Source organism: Narcine bancroftii, chromosome 1 (assembly GCF_036971445.1).
Source record: "Narcine bancroftii isolate sNarBan1 chromosome 1, sNarBan1.hap1, whole genome shotgun sequence".
NCBI classification, from domain to species: Eukaryota; Metazoa; Chordata; class Chondrichthyes; order Torpediniformes; family Narcinidae; genus Narcine; species Narcine bancroftii.
Window position 1 is genome coordinate 75,933,514 of NC_091469.1, and position 18,368 is coordinate 75,951,881.

The following is an 18,368-nucleotide window of genomic DNA, read 5'->3' on the forward strand; positions in this document are numbered from 1 at the left end:
CAATCTGATGATTCCCAACTAATGCAGTATGTGGATGATTTACTATTATCAGGACCCAAGGAACAAGAAATGAGGGGAGAGACCATTAGACTCTTGAATTATCTGGGGAAAAAGGGTCTACGGGTGTCCAGAAACAAGTTACAGTTTGTTGAGAAAACTGTGATATATCTGGGACACCAGATAAGTAAAGGACAGAAACGAATTACCCCTGAACGAATTGCGGGAATCACTAGAATGCCTTTACCCCGTAATAAGAAGGAAATAAGACAATTCCTGGGACTCTTAGGATACTGTAGGTTATGGATAGAGGACTACTCAGCTTTGGTGAAGTTTATGTATGATAAACTGACAAATGAAAATGACTATCCATTGAAATGGACCCAGGAGGAGGAGGGATGGTTCGAGGACTTGAAACATCGCCTAACACGAGCCCCAGTGCTCACTCTGCCCTCTTTAAAACAGCCCTTCCAGCTATTTGTCACTCATAACCAAGGAACAGCTGTGGGAGTTTTAACACAGGAAAAAGGCGGTCAGCGACACCCAGTAGCTTTCCTTTCCAAAATGATGGACCCAGTGTCTCGCGGATGGCCGACGTGTATCCAGGGAGTAGCGGCTGCTGCTCTGTTGGTAGAGGAAGCACGTAAACTTACTTTTGGAGGAAAGATGACTGTGTACACCTCCCATTCTGTGAGTGTTTTATTAACACAAACTGCCCATCGATGGCTGACTGATTCTCGCATATTAAAGTATGAAACCATTTTAATGGTTGGAGAAGATTTACAGTTTGCAAAAATTAATAGCTGCAACCCAGCTCAATTTTTATACGGCAGTGAAACAGAGAAAGAGGTGGAGCATGACTGTGTCGAGTTGACAGATCTTCAGACCAAGACCCGAGAAGACCTTTGCGATACTCCGCTGGGAGAAGGATATGAATTCTACATTGACGGCTCCGCCAGATGTGTTGACGGAATGAGAAGAAATGGGTATGCTATAATAGAAGGAAATACTTGGAAAGTAGTAGAATCCACGAGACTACCCGGAAGCTGGTCAGCACAATCCTGTGAACTATATGCCTTGCAGAGAGCCCTCAGAATACTGGCAAAGAAAATTGGAACGATTTACACAGATTCCAAATACGCATACGGGGTAGTGCATATCTTTGGTAAGATCTGGAAGGAGCGTGGTCTAATTACATCAAGAGGAAAGGAATTGGCACACAAACAGATGATTACTCTGACTTTAGAAGCCTTAACATTACCCCAAGAAATAGCAGTAGTCTACATACCAAGCCATCAAAGGGGAGATAACCCGACAGCAATTGGAAACAGACTGGCTGATGAAGAAGCCAAAAGAGCAGCCATGCAACAAGAAGTCCGTTTGCTGACTTTAATCCCAATAAGACAAGGCATAAAGACAGCTCCCATTTTCACTGCTAAGGAAGAAAAGAACATGGATCAGCTGGGCGCAAGCCAGTTACCTGATGGAACATGGAAAACACCAGATGGAAGAATTGTTCTAAATAAAGAAATAACTCGCAATATTTTAAAACACCTGCATCAACAGAGCCACTGGGGCACCCAAGCCTTATGTGACACAGTGCTTCGAGAATATGTGTGTAAGGGAATCTACACCTTGGCCCAACAAGAGGTGCAAAATTGTTACCTATGCACAAAAATTAATAAAAAGATAATGAGGACAGGGACCATGGGAGGTCAACCATTGGCCATACGCCCTTTTCAACGTATCCAGATCGACTTCACAGAGTTACCTCAAGTTCAAAGATGGAAATATCTGTTGGTGATAATAGATCACTTTACCCGATGGGTAGAAGCCTTCCCAACAATAAATACTACAGCCTCTACAGTAGCTCGTCTCCTCCTAGAGCAGATAATCCCCAGATATGGTATAATGGATTCTATAGACTCAGACAGGGGTCCACATTTTTCTTCAAAAATCCAGCAATTGATTTGTGATGCATTACAGGTCTCTTGGAAATTACATACCCCTTGGCATCCACAAAGCTCAGGGAAGGTCGAACGTATGAATGGAACACTAAAAATCCAATTGACAAAGTTAATGGTGGAAACTAAAATGCCTTGGATAAAGTGTCTGCCCCTAGCCTTATTAAGAATTCGTACTGCCCCACGAAAAGATGTAGGGCTGTCCCCTTATGAAATGATGTTTGGGCTTCCCTTCTGGAGTACAGTTGAGGGGTGTCCCACCTTGGGGGAAGGGGATATATTTGTTAGGAACTATTTACAGGCACTGTCACGCTCTCTTACAGATTTACGAAAGAGAGGACTATTGGCACAAACACCGCCTCTAGACTTTTCTTTACACAAAGTGGAACCAGGAGACTGGATTCTTATCAAGACCTGGAAGACTGAAAAGCTCCAGCCCCAGTGGGAAGGTCCATACCAAGTTCTCTTAACTACAGAAGCTGCAGCACGAACAAGAGAGAAGGGGTGGACACACTCATCCAGATTTAAGGGACCTGTAGAGGCGCCACAGGACCCTGATACGAACTCAGATTGGACTTGTATTCCTGGAGAAAAACCTCTTACCTTACGATTTCGCAAAAAGACTTAATTCACAATGTTATTGTTATGTTCTTTGATTTTTCTTAGTTTGCCTATGTCTTTATCAGGTGTGAAATGTAAGAAATGCAGAGATACAGTGGTCCTATTTCAGGACCACATTTGGGGAAGAAAGGAAGGTAATTTCATTTCCCATACCTCAGTTCCTGAGAAATGCTGGGCAGAAAATACCACCCAACATCCATATACCCCTTGTGTGGAAAAAGAAGGAAATAATATGGGTCATTATATACAGATTCCTAATACCACTCCTTTCCCTCTTAACGGTTGGAAATGTGACTCAAGCCCACCATGCCCTGATGGACTCTGGTTTTGCATACACCAACGTACTGTTCCAATGAAAAGTTACACTCCACACTTGAAATTGCCTGTCCCTTTAAGACAGCCGGACTTAGTTAGAGTCCATCCAAATAACCATGTAAGTTTCGGTAATGCAATTGGAGGAGATAACCTTTTTGTAGATCTGGCAACTAAAATTGCAGGAACTTTTAATGTAACTAATTGTTGGGTCTGCGGGGGTCCACGGATGTCAGAACAATGGCCTTGGTGGGGAGAACCTCTCAATTCATTGACCATGATTTCCCGCATTTGGACAACTAACCGAACGAGATCAAGAGAAACCTGGTCTCTCTCTAACGTCCCCTCTGGTTTTTATTGTCTCTCACGAGCCGGAAAATACCCAGTAGGAGAAAGTCCCTGCAAGGCTGTATGGATTCGCATTTCACCTGGTGTTTTCACTTGGTTTCCTAAACCTCAGACTTGGTTCTTATCCACTGTTTTTAAAACTAATTGCCTACCCCTGTCTAATAGCAGTATTCAGTTTTGGAATTGTACCACTTCCACCATCACAGGACCATACCAATCAAATCCTGTTCTTAAAAGAGTTTGGGAAAGGGGGTATGGAGTATCCCCAAATGGATTATTCTGGGTATGTGGTAATAAAGCTTATACTCGTCTTCCCTCACAGTGGAGTGGAACTTGTTTCCTAGGAATAATCCGCCCAGAATTTTTCCTTCTACCCCACGATCACGGTCATAAATTAGGCGTGAAGGTCTTTGATACATTACATCGTGAACCCCGCTCTACCACGGTACATTTGGGAGAATGGAGAGATGATTGGCCTCCAGAGCGCATAATTCAATATTATGGTCCCGCTACATGGGCTCAAGATGGATCTTGGGGTTATCGTACTCCTATATATATGTTAAATCGCATAATTCGCTTACAAGCAGTGCTTGAAATTGTTACAAATCAAACAGCTATAGCCCTGCAATTACTTGCATCCCAGCAAGGTCAGATGCGCTCTGCTATATATCAGAACCGTCTAGCCCTAGACTATCTCCTAGCCACGGAAGGAGGTGTATGTGGCAAACTTAATTTGACTAACTGCTGCTTACAGATTGATGATAATGGAAAAGCTGTTCGTAAAATCGCTGATAATATTCGTACATTGTCCCATGTACCGGTTCAAACCTGGCATCCTTTCCCACAATTTAATTGGATGGACAAATGGTTTGGAGGAACCTGGTGGCGTACCTTCTTGTGGGTCATCGGAGGTATTTTATTCCTCCTACTTATTTTGCCCTGTATTATTCCCTGTCTACGCAGCCTGATGATTTCCATGGTCGAACAAGCTATGCAACCAGGGGGGATGGGAGACCCTGTAAGACTTTTATTTCAGCGTGAGATTAATGTATCATAAAACATTTATCTTCCCTAGCTTAGAATCCCCATTCATATCTATACATATATTCAACACATTTTAAAGAGAGAAAGGGGTGGATTGTGATATAGAGAATTTAGGTTAAAAAGACTTAAGTTAAAATGTGATGATTAATCATAAACAGGGAAGCCAGAACGGACAGAGAGTTTACTAGCAGTCAAGGACAGAAGGAGCTGCTGAATATGTTTTTTTAAACCTATCTTTTCATGGTCATAATGAGAGACATGCAGGAGACAAAGGATTGATAAGAAGTGTGAGAAACAGAATTCAGTGAATGTAGAGTTCACAGCGTACGTAACGAACGTGATAATTAATAATGCAGTTATACTCAGAATGTTTTTGTAATACTAACCAATTAAAACAGTATTAATAAGAAGGGGAAGGGCAAATAATAAAGGTATAAAAATCAATGCACTGTATGTATCGGGGCTTAGCTGGTGAGAAACCAGTTGAGTCCAACTCTGCAGACTTGTAAATAAAGCTTGTCGTGTCATCAGTTTTAAAGAGACTCATGTGTGAGAAGTTTTATTTCTGACAGTGTGGACCAGATGAACTGAAGGTCTGGTTCTATGCTGTAGTGTTCTATTGAAAGACAAATATTAATAGTTTCATACAACTCAAAAAAAAGTGATTTATTAGTGGATACTGCTTTTTTTATGGTGCAGGAATAGTTTATGATTAAGGTCATACAGGGAGGTTCAAGATTTGCCTGAGCCAAGATTTGTTGGGGGGGGGGGGGGGGGGTGGGAGAACTATTCTACCTGGCAGTGCTAAAATTCAGCCTTCTGTTCCTTCTTCCCAAAGGCAGCAAAGAGAAGAGTTTATGATCAGGTGATGGAGTGCCTTTATGATGATGGCCACTTTAATAAGGCAGTGTCTCACAGATCTTCAATGGATGAAAGTTCATAGCCCACGATGGATATGACCAGGTTTCCAACTTTCTGTAGCCTACTGCTTTCCTGGACATCCAAATGACCAAATTAGGCCATGATGCAAATAATCAGAATTTATTGTCATGAACAAGTCACGAAATTCTGTGTTTTGCAGCAGCGTCAAAGAGTAAAAATAACATTCATAATAACCATCTTACAGCATTACTATGAAAAACAATTTAAACAGCAGTGCACGAAAAGAAAGGCACCGTCTTTGGCTCATTGATTACTCAGGAATCTGACGCAAGCAGGGAAGAAGCTGTCCTTGTGCCGTTGAGGGCTCGCTTTTAGGCTCCTATATCTTCCCGTTCGCGCCCCCCCCCCCCCCCCCACCCAGCGATGGTAGCAAAGTGAAGAGGGTATGGCCTGGGTGGTGGGGTCTTTGAGGATTGAGGCTACTTTTTTTAATACACCACCTCATGTAGATATCCTCAATGGAGTGAAGTCTGGTGCCCATGATGTCGCAGACCAAGTTAACAACTCTCGGGTTTATTCTTGTCCTGAGAGTTGGCGCCTCCACACAAAGCAGTGCATTGCTTATCGCAGTGCCACAGATCCTGAAATGAAATCAACTCTGCCAGACTTGCTGAGCGTTTCCAGCAAGTTCTGTTTAATTACCACTTTAAATGTCCACATTAAATGTTCTATTTGACACCCAAGGTTAAAACATGCCAGTGACCAAAACAAGATGGTAAATAACAGTTCTTAAAATATATGCAAAAAAACTTTTTGGCATTATGAAAAGAATTTAACAGTGCCCCTTTTTTCCCCACACCTCGGAAACTTTCATGCATTAATTCAACATGTTAGAAGGGGTACACCATTGTCTGATCATCAGATTTACCATTCTGCAACCATTTTCCCCCTTTAAAATAGAATGCATCTATTGCTTTCAAAAAGTTGACTATGGAACATTAGTTGAAGAAGTGCAAGATTTCGCGTTAATTACTTGGAGCAGAACAATGTCAAGCAATCTGCAGCAATTATTGGAAATCCAGCATGACAGCTTTGCAAATTTAAAGTTGGTTCTCTTTTTTTCTCCCCCATTTCAAGCCAAACTGCATGCTGTAGTTTTATTTAAGGGCTTTGCAAAGATCTGCCTTGGAGGAAAAATATTTTTCTATTTGGTCGTTTTTGCCTAGACTGGCCCAAATGAAGGCATTAAGGGGTTTAGATTGTGACATACATGTGAGACACAAAAAGTGTTCTGAAAACATTTCAAAATGTTCAGTGCAGTGTAGATTTTTATTGCTATTTTTTCTTCACCTCAGAATGTTAACTTTTAAACCACCCTTGTTTTTGTTAAAAACGCCAAATTCTTTTTTTAAGATGAGGACTCCAAGCTCAATCACATCAACCTTGCGTTCCTGCGAACCGTCAAAGGCCATGGAATCAATAAAAATTAAAAATTAATAAGGTCATACTAATTCTGAAAGTCTGAATATTTCCATGTCATTGAAATGCAGCAACTCAGGTACAGAGACAAGATAACCAATTTGTTTTTAATTTAAAGTGCGCGCGCGCGCTCAGACTTCTAAACTGATGCTCACAACTTATTACAAAAGGTGACAGGGTGATTGATCAGTCTAGTGCAGGGGTGTCAAACTCAAATTCACGGAGGGACAAAATTAAAAACTTGGACTAAGTCGAGGGCCGAACTAAATATTTATTGAAAATTTTCAACAACATCTGCATGTTTTCTCTTCTTTCAACATATGTAATGTTAAACTTTAGGATATAAGTTTAGGAGGATAATGTTACAGGTCAGGAGTAGGTAGCTCAAGTTCACCCTTTGCTTGACCTGAGGGAAACATATTTGGTCCCTGTGGAGATGTAGTCAGCATTCACAGGCTGTGTCCATTTTGGCCTGCATCAGGATTCAGCATTTCCTGCTCACTCCTCAGGCTCTCGGCCTCTATTCACCCTCGACCCACCATCCCTCTACCTGACCAGTCCTTTACCCAACCTCTACTCACCCCTCACTCCATTCGCTCTGCCTCTACCCACCCCATCCTATACACGCCCCTCTACTGCCTCTCCCCTCAACCTGTTCCTCCCTCTACCTGTCTCTCACCCTCTAATCACACCTCCCCTACTCACCCTGCCCCTCCCCTTTTACCTCTTCCCTATCCACCCCTCCTTCTACTCATCCCTCCCTCTAACTGCCCCTTGCACCACCATAACTTCCCCTGCCCATTACTCCTCACCTACACCCTCTGCCCACCCACTCAGGCCCAGCGCTCTGCCGATCAGCCTTTGCGGAACAGCGGGAGCCGTGCGCAGCCTGCCATGTCCATCGCACCAACAGGAAATCACAGGCGCTCACCAATCCACCGCACCGCTCGACAGGTGGGAGAAGTGACTGGTTGTGCGGGGAGCCTTCCAACTGGCTTGCCGGCTGATGACATCCACAGACTTCTTGTGTTACAATTTTGTTTTCCCCGTTCTCAAAGTTTGCACGGTCAACCTCCAACACTCTTGCTCCCTCCGTGTCCCGTGGATCTGATGCCCGGGTGTTGTTAGAATTCCCAGCAGAAGGTTTGTGGAACTTTACTATTCTGGATTCCTTTTTGAGAATATTCTGGCCATCTTTTAAGGGGGGTTGTTTTAGGGGGAGGGGATAGTTAGGGGGTGGGGAAGGATGTGCAATGAAGGGGGAGGATGGTGGGGGTGACATTACCAAAAAACAGCATCGGCTCTCGCTGCAGGGCGGGCCACCTCTAATACATTTTTGAAATGATCTTGCGGGCCAAATATAATTATATCGCGGGCCAAATCCAGAGTTTGACATGTGTGGTCTAGTGGAAAAAAAAAATCACAAATCCTTGTCAAGTTGCTTCCAGAGAGATGTCCTTTCTTACAAAAGTTTGTCACAACATTTCCTTGCTCGGGGTGGGGTGGGGGCGGGGGGGTGGGAATACAGCAGCACAATTCAGGTGGGCTTAAATCTGGCTTTCCGAAATCCAGAAAAATCTGAAATTCGGAACACACTGTTTCTTCCCACCCGGATAAAGGATGGTGTACCTGTATCTTTTTAAATAAGTCTTACTTAAATGTTCACAAGATTAATGTTTATAGCTGTTTAATCTACTAACATATTCTAACCAATCTTATGTGAGGTATCCCCTCAAGACCCAGTCCCTACCCCCATACATGATGTGATAGAATGGATTTTTAGACTGAACAGATCACAGACAAGAGTAAGTCAGATCAGAATTTATTGTCATGAACAAGTCATGAAATTTAGTGTTTTGTGACAGCAATCATAGTGCAAACATACATAACCATCTTACCACCTTATTGTAAATAATAAGTGCATGAAAAGTAAGGCAGTGTCTTTGCTCATTTATTTTTCAAGAATCTGATATAAGAAGCCGTCCTTGTGGAACTGGATGCTCGTCTTTAGGCTCCCTCTCCATAGCAGAAGGAAGAGGGAGTTCTGAGGACAGAGGCTACATTTTTTTAAATATATATATAAAGACACTGATTCGATGAAGTCTGGTGCCCGTGATGTTGCAGGCTGAGTTAACAACCCTCTGGAGTTTATTCTAGTCCTGAATGTTGGTGCCCCCATACCAGGCATCGATGCAACAACCAGCCAGAATGCTCTCCATGGTATACCTGTAGAAGTTTACGAGAGTTTTCACTGACACAATTTCCTTAAGCACCTCTCAGAGTATAGCCAGTGCCAACCTTCTTTATGAAGACATCAACATGAAGGCTCCAGGACAGATCCTTAGAGATGTTGACACCAAGGAATTTGAAGTTCTTGACCATCTCTACTACTGAGCCCTCAGTGAGGACTGGGTCGTGTTCCCCTGACTTCCTCGAGTCCACAATCATCTTGGTTTTGCTAATGCTGAGCACAAGCTTGCTGTCGTTACACCATTCAACGAGCTGAGCTATCTCCCTCCTTTATGCTTCCTCAGTGCCATTTGTAATTCTGCCAACAACTGTGGTGTCATCAGAAAACCTGCAGATGGAATTGTGCCTGACCACACAGTTGTGGTGTGCGTATAATGAATAAAGCAGTGGGCTAAGCACACAATCTTAGAGTGTGTTTGTATTGATGATCAGAAATTACGTGGTTTCAAATTCGTACTGACTGTAGTCTTCAATGAGAAAAGTCAAGGATCCAGTTGCAGATCCTAGAGTTTGTAGCTTCTTGACGAGCACTGATGGAATAATAGTACTTAAGGCAAAGCTGTAGTCTATGAAGAACAGTATGAATTGCTCTTTGAGGCGATCCAGAGCTGAGTGGAGAGCCAACGATATTGCATCTGCTGAGTGATTGTGACAAAAGGTGAATTGCAGTGGGTCCAGATCTTTACTTAGTTACTTATTAAGTAAGGATACAAACATGTAGATGATAGCAGGGTATAACATGATACCTTTTATTAAATGGTACCTACAGTTATACAACTAGAACAAAGCTGAGAGAAAGTTGATGTTAAAATGTCTCATTGCATACAGTAAAATTGTATTTTTGACACAAGGCTAACTACTAATTGGATGGGGTCCTGTTAATTGGGATTGGTGGTTCCCTCTATATCTGTACAAAAGCTACACCAAATCCCTGATTGGCCAGATGAAACCAGGTTCAAGACAAAGTACAAGGTGGAGCAGGTCTTTACAATTCTGTTCTCCTTCTACAAAAAAGGAAAGGTATCCATTATATTGCTTCAGTGTTGGAGATAATATGGCTAAGGGGCTCCAAGAAGGTGGGAGGGAAATTCTCAACTGTCAGCAGAGATGGTTGCCATCTGTACTGTAACAATCCAGAACTAAATGGACCTTGGCTGTATTCTGGCTGATCATGGGGAGACATATGGAAGTGTAGGTCAAGAGTGCTGTACATATTGCTCTGACAACATCACTAAATTGGTGAACCACAAGCAAAAAAATTACAGGACTTGAGAAATACCTGACTATTACACCTAAAATACTTTGGTACTGGATGGATCCAGTGGCTGGAAAAAAAATTTTTAATTATGTTTGTAGCTACCCTTCTCGATTTACTTTTCTATGCTGCCCAAGTATCCTCCACAGTCCTTTTAGTGGTCATCATAGAAAACTAAAAGGAGGGAATGTTAAAGATTCTATTTTTAAAGTCATCCAGATACAACAATCATTAATGAAATGCAGGTCTTTATTTATACTGATCCTCTTGCATTTAATCCAGTGTTACAAAGAGTCACAAGTGATGTTTATTAAAAGCAGTCATTAGCTTTTCACCAGAGATACATTAGCATTTAAATTCACCATTAAAGGCCACTTTAAATTGTGCATTGTTAAACAGGTGGACAGAAGCAGTCACATCTTAATCAATCTGACAGAACTCATTCATTAATAGCTGGCCAATAGCAGTCTGTCAGAGTTACTACAGAAGGCAGAAACATCAAACATCAGTCAGATACCAAGGCAATTTCCTTTGCTTTGTAGGTGTGAAGGCTTCTTTTGCTTTGTGTTTTAAAGAGATTAACTCCAGACTAATAATTAGCATTTTGATAATTAAATCTTAACCCAAAGAACACAGAGCACAGATGTTCCATATGTATTGAAGGTAAAACCTCTAGACATTACCTCAACTTTTTTTTTAAAATTATGTGGGGAACTGACATCAGTGATTTACATTTGAGAGAACCACAAGGAACTATAACAATTTACCACAAACAAATTCAAAGAGGGGCCAATCACATTAAACTGAGATGCTCAAAATACACCTCCTGGGAATTATACATGATTAAGGAGAAAGCACTCCTATAAAGTGTTTTACATTAATCCAATATTGTTAATACAGGTTCCTATGAAACGACTTGCAAATGCACCCTTTCTTCTGCACAAGTAGATGGACACAAGCCTACATCAAGAATGACTAATAGTTCAGTGCTAGTTCTGTACTGACAACAACCACACCAGCAGTGCGAGTATAAGACAGCTTTAATAATGTACACTAAGAGGTCTTGTCTCTCTGCAAGACAAACCTGGAAGGCTCGACTGTAGTTCTGAACTGCTTTACAGACAAGGTCACCAGGATGATCCCTGGTGACCTAGTGGTGTAATTACATATCACCACAAGTTCATTAGCAAAAGCGGTGGGTAGCATACCTCAAAAGGCATCAGACGACACCACCTCACTGTGGCATGCATCTGTGGCGATTGCTCGACGCTGACTTTAAAACGATCTGTAATCTGTAATCGGCTGCTCATCGGCGACAGCAGGCTGCTCATCGGCGACAGCAGGCTGCTCATCGGCGACAGCAGGCTGCTCATCGGCGACAGCAGGCTGCTCATCGGCGACAGCAGGCTGCTCATCGGCGACAGCAGGCTGCTCATCGGCGACAGCAGGCTGCTCATCGGCGACAGCAGGCTGCTCATCGGCGACAGCAGGCTGCTCATCGGCGACAGCAGGCTGCTCATCGGCGACAGCAGGCTGCTCATCGGCGACAGCAGGCTGCTCATCGGCGACAGCAGGCTGCTCATCGGCGACAGCAGGCTGCTCATCGGCGACAGCAGGCTGCTCATCGGCGACAGCAGGCTGCTCATCGGCGACAGCAGGCTGCTCATCGGCGACAGCAGGCTGCTCATCGGCGACAGCAGGCTGCTCATCGGCGACAGCAGGCTGCTCATCGGCGACAGCAGGCTGCTCATCGGCGACAGCAGGCTGCTCATCGGCGACAGCAGGCTGCTCATCGGCGACAGCAGGCTGCTCATCGGCGACAGCAGGCTGCTCATCGGCGACAGCAGGCTGCTCATCGGCGACAGCAGGCTGCTCATCGGCGACAGCAGGCTGCTCATCGGCCACAGCAGGCTGCTCATCGGCCACAGCAGGCTGCTCATCGGCCACAGCAGGCTGCTCATCGGCCACAGCAGGCTGCTCATCGGCCACAGCAGGCTGCTCATCGGCCACAGCAGGCTGCTCATCGGCCACAGCAGGCTGCTCATCGGCCACAGCAGGCTGCTCATCGGCCACAGCAGGCTGCTCATCGGCCACAGCAGGCTGCTCATCGGCCACAGCAGGCTGCTCATCGGCCACAGCAGGCTGCTCATCGGCCACAGCAGGCTGCTCATCGGCCACAGCAGGCTGCTCATCGGCCACAGCAGGCTGCTCATCGGCCACAGCAGGCTGCTCATCGGCCACAGCAGGCTGCTCATCGGCCACAGCAGGCTGCTCATCGGCCACAGCAGGCTGCTCATCGGCCACAGCAGGCTGCTCATCGGCCACAGCAGGCTGCTCATCGGCCACAGCAGGCTGCTCATCGGCCACAGCAGGCTGCTCATCGGCCACAGCAGGCTGCTCATCGGCGACAGCAGGCTGCTCATCGGCGACAGCAGGCTGCTCATCGGCGACAGCAGGCTGCTCATCGGCGACAGCAGGCTGCTCATCGGCGACAGCAGGCTGCTCATCGGCGACAGCAGGCTGCTCATCGGCGACAGCAGGCTGCTCATCGGCGACAGCAGGCTGCTCATCGGCGACAGCAGGCTGCTCATCGGCGACAGCAGGCTGCTCATCGGCGACAGCAGGCTGCTCATCGGCGACAGCAGGCTGCTCATCGGCGACAGCAGGCTGCTCATCGGCGACAGCAGGCTGCTCATCGGCGACAGCAGGCTGCTCATCGGCGACAGCAGGCTGCTCATCGGCGACAGCAGGCTGCTCATCGGCGACAGCAGGCTGCTCATCGGCGACAGCAGGCTGCTCATCGGCGACAGCAGGCTGCTCATCGGCGACAGCAGGCTGCTCATCGGCGACAGCAGGCTGCTCATCGGCGACAGCAGGCTGCTCATCGGCGACAGCAGGCTGCTCATCGGCGACAGCAGGCTGCTCATCGGCGACAGCAGGCTGCTCATCGGCGACAGCAGGCTGCTCATCGGCGACAGCAGGCTGCTCATCGGCGACAGCAGGCTGCTCATCGGCGACAGCAGGCTGCTCATCGGCGACAGCAGGCTGCTCATCGGCGACAGCAGGCTGCTCATCGGCGACAGCAGGCTGCTCATCGGCGACAGCAGGCTGCTCATCGGCGACAGCAGGCTGCTCATCGGCGACAGCAGGCTGCTCATCGGCGACAGCAGGCTGCTCATCGGCGACAGCAGGCTGCTCATCGGCGACAGCAGGCTGCTCATCGGCGACAGCAGGCTGCTCATCGGCGACAGCAGGCTGCTCATCGGCGACAGCAGGCTGCTCATCGGCGACAGCAGGCTGCTCATCGGCGACAGCAGGCTGCTCATCGGCGACAGCAGGCTGCTCATCGGCGACAGCAGGCTGCTCATCGGCGACAGCAGGCTGCTCATCGGCGACAGCAGGCTGCTCATCGGCGACAGCAGGCTGCTCATCGGCGACAGCAGGCTGCTCATCGGCGACAGCAGGCTGCTCATCGGCGACAGCAGGCTGCTCATCGGCGACAGCAGGCTGCTCATCGGCGACAGCAGGCTGCTCATCGGCGACAGCAGGCTGCTCATCGGCGACAGCAGGCTGCTCATCGGCGACAGCAGGCTGCTCATCGGCGACAGCAGGCTGCTCATCGGCGACAGCAGGCTGCTCATCGGCGACAGCAGGCTGCTCATCGGCGACAGCAGGCTGCTCATCGGCGACAGCAGGCTGCTCATCGGCGACAGCAGGCTGCTCATCGGCGACAGCAGGCTGCTCATCGGCGACAGCAGGCTGCTCATCGGCCACAGCAGGCTGCTCATCGGCCACAGCAGGCTGCTCATCGGCCACAGCAGGCTGCTCATCGGCCACAGCAGGCTGCTCATCGGCGACAGCAGGCTGCTCATCGGCGACAGCAGGCTGCTCATCGGCGACAGCAGGCTGCTCATCGGCGACAGCAGGCTGCTCATCGGCGACAGCAGGCTGCTCATCGGCGACAGCAGGCTGCTCATCGGCGACAGCAGGCTGCTCATCGGCCACAGCAGGCTGCTCATCGGCGACAGCAGGCTGCTCATCGGCGACAGCAGGCTGCTCATCGGCGACAATATCAAAATATCACAGGGAACATTAAAGAGTTTGCTCAGCAGTAATAAGATGAAGATACCATGTTTAGCTTTGTGTTTGAACAGCGAGAATTGTCACAAGGAGCTTGTGCAGGAGCGATGAACCACTGCCAATTTCTGATGCTTTTGTTTGAAACGGTTCAAAAGTTCCAGTCGCGGGTCCATCGACCGGCGAATATCGGTAGCCTCATTATTATTCTCCTTGCAAATTGCAGAAACTTTTTGCTTTAAAAGTTGTTAAATTATTTAAGTGCACGCAGTAACATGCAGATCTACTGACCTGAATCGCAATCGAGTGCCAACCACCAGAAGTCGCTATGATGCTTCCACCCCTACTATAGAGACCAAAATTCATACACGGGGAGTCCCGAAACAAATTAAAAATAAATGCAACGTTCTCAAAAAGTTGATACAAGCGCTCTCTCCAATCAACAGCCTCCTTCCATTCAAACGCGGTTTTCCGAGGTTTGTGCTAACAAATTCAACGCCAATTCGGTTTCAAACACACTTGGTTGGCAGAGAGAGAGCAACTCACCGGTCGCGGGAGCTTCGCAGGACCAGCAGCAAAATTAAGTACTTGCTTCCCACTACCTTCCATTGCAGCCGTGATATATTCCGCAGAAGCCCCACCCCCACCTAACTCAGTCCTTTTCTCCCAACTCCCGGAACCCGTGTCTTTCTGATTGGGTCCTTTCACACAGTTTTCTATGACTTCTGATTGGTTATTGCCAAACCGGCGTGATAGCCTATTGGCTGACTGCAGTTCCTGGACGAACAAGGATGCCACGTGATCGGAGCCGCTGTTTGCAAGAATGACTGAGATTGCACCAGCCTTTTTGTGTTTCGCTGCGCAGAGTCAACCCCGTCCTTCATCTGCAGTGACTGTCTTTAAATAATAAGAAAATATAGTCAGACTATAGTTTTGTTACATTTTAATGTGCCTTTAATATTCACAAAAGTGTTGTAGATAATCAGCAGGTTCTTTCGCAGAGTCCAAGAGGCAAAGATATAAAGAACTTTTTTTTTCCCAAAAATAGACTTTATTCACAATAAATTATTTATAAAAAATAAAATCACTCCAAATCTCTTCGCACCTTTAGTATCATGTCTACACATTCACATCATTGTACATTTTTAAATAGGCTGTCTAATTACACTATTGCCACCAGTGTGCCATCACAGTCTGGTATGGGGCACCAATACCCCTAGGCATAAAGCCCTGCAAAAGGTAGAGGATACAGACTGGGGCATCACAAGCAAAATTCTCCCAACTATCAAAAACATCTACAGGGAAAGCTGCTGTCAGAGAGCGGCAGCAATCAAGGATCCACACCACCCAGCTCTGTTCTCATTGCTTCTATCAGGAAAGACAGATGGGTGCCGCAAAACTTGCGCCATTAGGTTCAGGAACACCTGCTACCCATTAGACTCCACCTTCAGGCTCCTCAACAACAAACTCAATCAAGGACTCATTTAAGGACTCTTACTTGTGCACTTCACTGATATTTTAAATTCTCTCTGTATTGCAGCCAGTTTGTTTACATTCATTATCTGTTCACAGTTCTTGATTTGTTTACATGTATACACTGGGTAGTTTCTTTTTGCACTACAAATAAGTGGTCATTCTGCCTCACCAGCAGAGAGAGAATCTTAGGGTTCTAACAGAACCTATTGTAGAGCTCATTGAAAGAATCAAAGACTTGTTGATCCAAACCAAGGCTTTTATTAGCAAAAGACAGGAGTTCTTCACAGGTGGCCGACCAGTCCGGAATGATCCGACCTGGCTAGGGACACAACCCTTTAAGGCCCAGACAATAGGCGTGGCTTAGCTCTCAGCCAATCGCTGTAAGAACAGTCTAGATACAGTAACCATATACACTATGTACATTGGTGATAGATCTGTACTATCACATTCACCCCTTCTTGGAGAACTGACCCTGGAAAAAAAACAAAAACGAGGGAGAGAATTAAAGGAAGGGGTAGGTCAAGGACTGTAGAGGTCAAGGGGTCTGACCATCCAGCGTGACCACCGTGGTGCCGGGATTGGGGTCGCTGGAGTGGTGTTGCCAGCAGGCTCGTCGGGTGCGACTGCTCCGTCGCTCAATTCCCCAGTCGTGTTGTCGGCAAGGTGGCCCGGATCGTTGGGGTGCTGTTAATCCTTCTGTTGCGGCACGGGGCCTGGGGAATAAAGAGTTGGGGAAGGTTGGGTTTGGGGGGTTTGCTGGGTCTACCACGTCCTGAGCTAGGTCCCACACCGAAGCAGTGTCCTCCCACCCGTCTGGGAACTCAACGTAGGCATAATGTGGGTTCGCATGGAGTAGAGTCACTCGGTCGACCAAGGGGTCGTTCTTTGAGTGCCGGACGTGACGTCGCAAAACGACGGGGCCAGCGACGGTGAGCCATGCCGGTACAGTGGTTCCTGATTCGGATTTCCTCGGGAAAAGGAACATCCTTTCGTGGGGGGGGGGCATTTGTTGCAGTACATAGGAGGGAGTGGATGGAGTGTAAGGCACTAGTGAGAACCTCCTGCCAGTGAGAGGTGGGGTGACCTTTAGACCAGAGAGCCAGTGTAACTGCTCTCCATATGGTGGCATTCTCCCTCTCGACCTGGCCGTTACCGCATGGGTTATAGCTCGTGGTCCTGCTTCAAGCGATACCACACTCCAGAAGGTACTGTTGCAGCTCTGCGCTCATGAATGAGGACCCCCTATCATTGTGGATGGAATTGGGGTACCCAAAGATGGCGAAAATACTGTGAAGGGCCTGTATCACTGAGGTGGCAGTGGTGTCTGGGCAGGGCACAGCGAACGGGAAGCGGGAGTACTCATCGATGGCCGTAAGGATGTAGGTATTACGGTTGGTTGACGGTAGGGGCCCCTTAAAGTCTACGCTAAGACGCTCGAAGGGGCAGGTGGCCTTGATAACGTGGGAGTTATCCGGATGGAAGAAGTGGGGCTTTCATTCAGCGCACACGGAACAGGCTCGGGTCATGGAGCGGATCTCCTCGACTGTATAGGGTAGGTTGCACGCCTTCACAAAGTGGGCAAACCTAGTGACCCCTGGATGACAGAGTGCCTCATGGAGTTTCTGTAGTCTGTCCATCTGTATGCTGGCGCACGTCCCCCTGGAGAGCGCGTCAGGCAGGTCGTTGAGCTTACCAGGCCGGTACAGGATGTCATAATTAAAGGTGGAAAGTTTGATTCTCCATCTGGCGATTTTGTCGGTTTTTATCTTACCACGCTGGGTGTTGCTGAACATAAAGGAGACTGCGCGTTGATCAGTCAACAGTGTAAAGTGCCTCCCAGTGAGGTAATGTCTCCAACGACGCACCACTTCAACTATGGCCTGGGCCTCCTTCTCGATCAAGGAGTGTCTACTCTCTGGACCCTGGAGGGTTCTGGAGAAGAAGGCTACAGCCGACCGGCCTGGTTCAAGGTGGCTGCTAGGGCGAAGTCGGATGCATCGCTCTCGACTTTAAGCGGGACAGACTCATCGATCGCATGCAGCGTCGCAGCGGCGATGTCAGATTTGATTCGATCAAAAGCCGCTCTGGCTTCGGTCGAGAGGGGAAAGGAGGCGGTCTTGATAAGAGGACGCACCTTGTCGGCGTAGTGTGGAACCCATTGGGCGTAATATGAGAAAAGGCCGAGGCAGTGCTTGAGTACTTTCTGGGTCTGGGGGGGGGGGGGGGGGGGGTAAGTCCATTAGGGGACGCATGCGGTCAGGATCTGGCATGACTATCCCATTATCCACCACGCAACCTAGAATAGCGAGTCGTGTCGACCGGAAGACAAACTTGTCCAAATTGTAAGTCAGGTTCAGCCGACGGGCAGTTTGAAGAAATTTGTCTAGGTTGGCGTCGTGGTCCTGCGTGTCGTGGCCGCAGATGGTCATATTGTCCAGATACGGGAAGGTAGCGGTTAGCCCATTCTGGTCCACCATCCGGTCCATTTACCGCTGGAAGACCGCGACACCATTCATGACCCTGAATGGTACCCTGAGAAATTGATATAGCCGCCCATTCGCTTCAAAGGCCGTGAATGGTCGGTCCTCGCAGCAGATCGGGAGCTGGTGGTAGGCCGAATGTAGGTCAATGGTGGAGAATATGCGGTATTGGGCGATCTGGTT

The 18,368-nt window shown here is 47.5% G+C and overlaps 1 protein-coding gene across 2 annotated transcripts in view; it reads right to left on the bottom strand.

Moving 5' to 3' along the window:
- LOC138759938 (phosphoserine aminotransferase-like) overlaps positions 1–14,916 on the bottom strand; it is a 41,386-nt gene extending 26,470 nt beyond the window's left edge. The window contains exon 1 of one of the 2 annotated variants that reach the window (XM_069930420.1): positions 14,776–14,916. In XM_069930420.1, coding sequence (XP_069786521.1) covers positions 14,776–14,838 — 63 coding nt within the window. In that variant the 5' untranslated portion in view covers positions 14,839–14,916. Of the gene's footprint in view, positions 1–14,520; positions 14,708–14,775 lie in introns of those variants that run through there. The other variant, XM_069930421.1, reaches the window with a different exon arrangement.
- Positions 14,917–18,368: the final 3,452 nt, after the last annotated feature.